Source organism: Orycteropus afer, unplaced genomic scaffold (genome assembly GCF_000298275.1).
Source record: "Orycteropus afer afer isolate SDZICR_OR568_19922 unplaced genomic scaffold, OryAfe1.0 scaffold00649, whole genome shotgun sequence".
NCBI classification, from domain to species: domain Eukaryota; kingdom Metazoa; phylum Chordata; class Mammalia; order Tubulidentata; family Orycteropodidae; genus Orycteropus; species Orycteropus afer.
Genome location: NW_006922236.1, coordinates 153547 through 160437, shown reverse-complemented (window position 1 = coordinate 160437; position 6891 = coordinate 153547). Strand labels below are relative to the sequence as shown.

The window sequence follows — 6891 nt, the reverse complement described above, 5'->3', positions numbered from 1 at the left end:
TCTTTTTGTTTGTAGTTGTCCTCACTTGCCAATTGATGTTTCTGTGTCCCTGTTTACAATCTTGTAAGCTCATTTTACTTTGGATATGTCCAAAGCTATGGTTTCTGGGTTATGTCCTCTTGTGTATTAACGGTTGGTTGTTATTTGCTATTTTTGGTTCCCTGTTCAAAGGACTCCCTTTAGCATCTCTTGTAAGGTTGGTCTGGATTTAACAAATTCCCTAGTTTCTGCTTATCTGGAAATTTCCTAATTTCACCATCATATTTGAGGGACAATTTTGCTGGGTAAATAATTTTTGGTTGAAAATTTTTGTCTTTCTGGGTTTTATATATACCATCCCATTGCCTTTTCTCTTGCATGGTTTCTGCTGAGAAATAAGGGTTTATTCTTACTGGCTGTCCTTTGTAAGTAACTTTTTGTTTTTCCCATGCTGTTTTCAGTATTCTGTCTTTGTCTTTGATTTTGGTGAGTTTAATGATGGTATGTCTTGGTGATTTTCTTTTGGGGTCTATCCTGTTTGGGGTTCATTGGATTCCTAGATGGATGTATTCTCATCTTTCATCATATCAGGGAATTTCTCCTCTGGCAAATCTTGGACAATTTTCTCAGTGCTTTTATTTTTCTCCTCCTGTTCTGGAATTCCAATGACATGTAGGTTCTTCCTTTTGATGGTATCCCACATGAACCTTAGGCTTTCTTCATTTTGTTTTGATTTTTTTTTCTGATTGATCCCTTTTTATAGAAGTATTCAGGTATTTGTCTTCAATCTCATTAATTCTGTCTTCCATTGCATCAGTTCTGCTCCTTTGCCCTTTCAGTGTGTTACCTATTTCTGAAAATTTAATATTAAATTTCTGCATTTCTATCTGTAGATTTAGAATCATATCTAATTTTTCATTTATTTTGTCATTTTATTCTTGTATTTTCTTCCAAAATTATTCTAGGGTTTTTTTTTTTTTTTGCGTTTTCCTTGACCTGTCTCTCAATCCTTTGAAGATACCTAAATATAATTCTTTTGAATTCCTTATCAGAGAGTTCCAATGCAGCTTCTTCCTCAGGGAAGTGTTCTTGGTCTGTATCCTTCTCTCTTGTTTCTACCACTTTATCTTGCTTCTTTGTGTGGACTGTGATGGTCTGTTGCCTCTGAGACATCGTGGGTTTGTTGTATTTAGATCTCTGTTAACTGTTTGTGAAGAGCAGCCAAGGGTGAGTCAGGCTTTTCTTGGTGGTGGTTTATCATTGGTCCATTGATGGATAAGGAAGTGGTAGCTCTCACTCAGTAAGTGAAGCTGCAGTGGGTGTGGGTGTAGTTGTGTCATATGGGGCTGTTGTTCTCTTCCATTACATTAGACAAAAATAACAATTGAATAGCCATCAAAAAAGTAAAAGCACAAAAACACAGTACAGAGTTAACCACAAGAAAGAAAAAAAATTGCAACCATGAACAGGGAAAAGAAGAAAAGCTGTAAACTAGAACCTGGGAGGGGAAGAATAAAGAGTAATAGTAAAAAGGACAATAATAATAATAATAGTAGTAGTTTTCAAATAGACAAAAAGAAACAAACTAAGAAACAGAAAAGAGAGAGAGAGAGAAAGAAACAGGGTGGGGAACCCAGGCTCCGTCTGAGCACACAGACAGTGATGGAATTCCTGCCAGCCCAGAAGGTGGGTGGGAGTGAGGGATGGCTGCATCTCTGTTCACCAAAAGAGTGTGGGGTATAAGAGTAAGAAGGGGAATGTCACATCTTTCCAGTCATCCGGGTCCAGAATGTCCTTGGGGTTCCCATCAAGTGGAGCCTGTTCTTAAGTCCCTGGAATCTGGGAGAATGTTGTCAATTTTAATATCCAAAATGGTCAAGATGCTTGTAAACATTCAAAATGCCTGCATTCTCTGGATAGACAAAAGTCCACAGCTTAGCCCGCCTTCCTCTCTGCTGCTTCCCCTTTCATTCACCAGCCACTAGAGCAGTTCTCCGTTCAGTCCCTGACTAGCAGGGCTGATTTTTAGGTTAATTCTTAGGTCCTTCCACCAGTTGGCATTATCCAAGCTGTCTGTGCCATCAGGATCGCTGCCAGACCACAGGTCTGTATGTCTCATTTTTTGGTGTTTTCATGCAAATTCTTCTGCTAGTTGGAGTTTAGTCCACTTCTTTATCTTCCCTTCAAGGCTCAGAGGTCTAGGATTATCTTCTGTATCTGTGTTAATTGTTTTCCCCTTTTCTTTGTTGAAGAGGGTCTGTGCAGTGTTTCTGCCTATTCCGCCATCTTACCAGAACCTCTCTGAGCTTTTAGTAAGCTGTTTCCTGTCAGAAAGATGAGCATGGTAGAAATTTCTTCCCTGCACTGACATTTGCATTGCCTTCCCCAATCCCCTATTCCCAGTCCCCTGCCTTTGGGACAGACTCATCCTAAGCACCTCAGAAAAGGAGGATAAGGCCCTTTCTTTACCTTTTTAGGAACAGAGCACTTAATATCCTGTTTCACACTTCTAGGAGGACTGTCAGCAGGCAAAGTTAACAAATATAGATGGCATGCTAGGTGAGTTTCTGAGAGGAATGGACAGGCATGTAACTTTGGGTTGTGTGGCCTCTCTGGGCAAGGGGACCTAGCTAAACTGCCTGTAAGAATAATTGGGGTGAGGGCAGGGTCCTGTCAGAAGGGTTACAGGGTGCATGTGAGCATGTGCTCCTGGTGTGGGGTGGGGTGATGTAATTACATGTCTCTAGAGTGCTAGAAGGCAGGGGGCCAGAGATCCAATGCGGAAAGCAGCCAAGAGGGTAGTTACCTCCTAATTACTGCTTGCACTGGAATGTTTTATTCCACTCAGAAAATGGTTTGATTGTTTTGCTTTTTCGTGATATAGGCAGGAAGCCAGGTGGGGTCTGTCCAGGCTGTGTAGGTGGTGTTCTGTAATTGCCGGGGCTGGGCTTGCTTTTGCCAATTAGGTGGCTTCCTCAGACCTGCCCATTTATAACTTGATTACTACATGGGGCAACTTAATTTTGTATAATCTCTTTCACACTGAGTGGAGCTGCTTTCAACATGCAAATTCTATCTTGGCACATTCAGGAACTTTCGAAAGCACAGACTGAAATCAAAATCAGATACTGACTACGTCGAAAGGAATATAGGGACATCTCTTCCCAGAGGTGGATTCTCAGTATTTACAGCTTGTTAAAGGTCCTCTTCACTTTTGTATGTTTGCTTTTTGGGTGAAAAGTATAGTGGAAGATCCCCAGTAAAAGAAGGCATTAGTTTCAGGCAAGAACTTACTGTTTTACTCACACCATCTATAAAAATTAACTCAAAATGGATCATAGACCTAAATCATAGACCTAAGACTATAAAACTATTGAAGAACACATGAGTGAATCTTCATGATTTTGGCTTGGGTAAAATCTTTTTAGATAAGACACTAAAATCACAAGTGACAAAAAAAAAAAGAAAGAGAAAATGATGAGGTGAGATGATCAAAAAAAAAAAAGAAAAAGGTAAATTGGACTTCATCAAAATTAACTTTTGTGCTGCAGAGGATATCATCAAGAAAGTGAAAAGACAACCAATAGCCTATAAATAAATATTTTCACATCTTATACAACTTAATACAAAGAAAAATAACCCAATTAAAAAGGACAAAATATCTGAATAGATGTTTTTGGAAAGAAGATACACAGTGGCCAATAAACACATGAAAAGATGCTAACCATTGTTACTGTGCATCAGGAAAATGCAAATTAAAACAATAAGATACCACTTTACACCCACTAGGATGGCTAAAACAAAGAATAATAATAAGTATTGGTGAGGATGTGGAGAATTGGAACCCTCATACTCTTGATGCTGCTGGTTGGAATGTAAAATGGTGCAGCTGTTTTGAGAAACAGTACAAAAATTCCTCACAAGGTTACACATAGAGTTTTCATATGATCCAGCAGTTCTATTCAAAAGTATCTACCCAAGAAAAATGAAAACATATATTATGCAAAAACTTGTACTTGAATCTTCACAGCTGCATTGTCCATGATAGCCAAATGTTCATCAACTGATTGATAAACAAAATGTGTAGTATCCATACAATGGAATATTATTTGACTTAAAAAAAATTAAGTTCTAATACATGCTATGCAATATAGATGAGCCTTGAAAATATGCTAAGTAAAAATAGCCAGTCACAAAACACTACATATTATATTAAAACCTATGAAAGCTGGAACATATGTAAGGCAAAAATGTTCAGAGAAGGAAAACACAAATATTTCCCACTAATACAGAGTAATAGAGAAGTGGTAAGCCTTTATACCTTGTCAAAAGCAGAAAACTTGCCCTGGAAAAGCAAGGGAGTTCTGTTGAGTTCCGGCTCTCACAGGTTTCACTATATATGATTGCATTTGTATGAAAAGCCCAGAAAGGGCAAATCTATAGAGACAGAAAGTAGATTAGTGGTTGCCTGGGGCTTGGGTGGGGAGAGGTGGAGAGAAATGAAGAGTGACTGCTAATGGGTGTGAGGTTTCTTTCTGGGTTGATAAAGTGTTCTAAAATTGGCTGTGGTGATAGTTGCACAACTTTATGAATATACTAAAAACTATTCAGTTGCACACCTTAATTGGATGAAAGGTATGGCATGTGAATTATATCTCAATAAAACTTTTAATAGGAGCTCTGGTAGCGTAGTGCCTAAGGCACTTTACTGCTAACCAGAAGGCTGGCAGTTCAAACCCACTAGCCACTCCTCAGAAGGAAGGTTAGGCAATATACTTCCTTAGTGATAGCGCCTCGGAAACCCAAGAGGGGTCGCTATGAGTCAGGTCTGACTTGAGGGCACATGACAACAACAACAAAACTTTCAATAAAAGAATTTATGGTTTGATGAGTTACCCCATTCATTCCTAAAATTCAGCACTTGGTGAGGTTGTCTGTTGTTTTTAAAGGGAAACAAAATAGGTGTTCTAAAGGGAAACAAAAATGATAGCAGCTATCTATTGTTGAAGGAGCTCTGGTGGTTTCGGGGTAAGGGACTTGAGTACTGTCTATCTGTCAGGAATTGGCTTAGTATTTTTAGATATGTTGTTTCTCTTGGTCACCCTAAAAATCACCTTGTGAGGTAAAATATTACTATCTTGACTTTAAATATTAGGAAACTGAGGCATAGAGATTTCATGGGACTTCCCCAAAGACCAAGCTCATAAATGAAGAGTTGGAATTTAATTTTTCTACCATCAGTGCTAGAACTCTATCTATTATGCTCTATTATTTGAACAGTATGTTATATTACTTCTTTTTTAATTACAGAAATCCTTATTTTATTGTTGAAAATTTAGAAAGTACGGACAAAACATAAAGAATAAGATTCAAAATTATCCATAATCTTGACATTGTAAACAAGGTGGTAGGTATATAGTCTTCTAGGTTCTAAATTGGATTATGTTGTCTTACAACTTGTTTCTCACAAAGAATAGGTTAATAATGTTCCTTATGTTGTTAAATATTCCCCTATATAATAATTGTAATGGTTATAAAGTATTTGCTATTTTGTATATACCATAATGATTGGTTGTTTTTTCCTCTAATATTTGCTGTGATAATCCAATATTGTAATGAAAATCTTTACCTATCAGTTTTTGTCTAAGTTTTTGATCATTTCCTGGGACTAAATTTTTAGAAGTGGAATTACTGTGTCAAAAGGCTTTGTACATTTTAAAGCTGTTGGATTATCTTTTGAAAATATTCTACCAGTGACACGCCACAATAAACCAAAAAAACCCACAAAAACAAAAAACAAACACACTACCATCAAGTCAATTCTGATTCATAGTGACCTCCTTTGAGTTTCTGAGGTGGTAAATCTTTATGGAAGTAGTTTGCCCCATCTTCCTTGCTGAAGCTGGTTAGCTGGTGGGTTTGAACTGCCAACTTTAGGCACTCTACCACCAATGTTCCTTACTTCCACATAAAAGTGTGAATATTCATCTCCCTACTTGCTATAAGTACTGCTGTCTTTGTCTTTTAACTCTGTCTTCTTGATAGTTATCACATTAATGTTCTACTTTTAATTTCTTTGTTTATTGTTGAAGTTGAATTTTTAAGGTTTTTGATCATTTTAATGAATACTAAAACATGTAATAATGACCAAAAGTACATTGAGCATTTAAACAATGAAGAGGTCTTTGTATGTTGGAAACAATGAGTTTGAAAATGCATTTTGCCAAATCCTGTGACTGCACTGCTAAGAAGGAATTGTTTGTATTGTGTGTGAGGTTTTATTGGGGAGCTGGAAAGCAGAGGGAAGAGGTATTTTCCGGATTTAAAAACTCTCTTTCTCCCACGTAGGTTCTTAAGGGTGGACAGGAAGCACCCACAAAACCCAAAGGTCGTCCCAAGAAGAACTCCATTCCTACATCAGAAGAGATTGAAGCTGAAGAGAAGATGAACAGCCAGGCCCAGAGCCAGCAATGCCTGGAGCCCTCTCAAGGGCAGGAGGGGCCCTGTCACCCAGAAGAACCAAAGGCGTGTGATGCCCCCTTAGAGGTGGCAGAGCCCCCAGGCCAGCCCCAGGAGTTGTCAATAACTTCTTTGGAACCCCCACCATCAAGCTAAAATAAAACTCTTTTGGGGGAAGGGGGAGATTGGAAGAAAAGGGAAAAGAGAGAAAGCAAGGGGAAAATAGGGAGAGAAAAACTTCTAAAAGACTAAAGGCTGGTAAACTTGGGGCAAAGAGTTCTCCTGTCTCCCTTCCTTCCACAGTTCTCGTGGTGTTTTCATCACAAACAATTGATAGAGACTTGCTTGTCTTAGGCCTTTCTTGCACAGAGAGGCTGCTTTAGCCACAGGGTGCCCTTAATTAAGGGAATTGCCTATCCCAGATGGGGGAGTCATCTGAAGGGATGGGTACAC

General features: G+C 38.5%; 1 protein-coding gene across 1 annotated transcript in view; it reads left to right on the top strand.

The window, feature by feature from the left end:
• BARX2 (BARX homeobox 2) overlaps positions 1–6594 on the top strand; it is a 129752-nt gene extending 123158 nt beyond the window's left edge. Inside the window, exon 4 of the mRNA XM_007956655.2 lies at positions 6328–6594. Coding sequence (XP_007954846.1) covers positions 6328–6594 — 267 coding nt within the window. The remainder of the gene's footprint in view (positions 1–6327) is intronic.
• Positions 6595–6891: the final 297 nt, after the last annotated feature.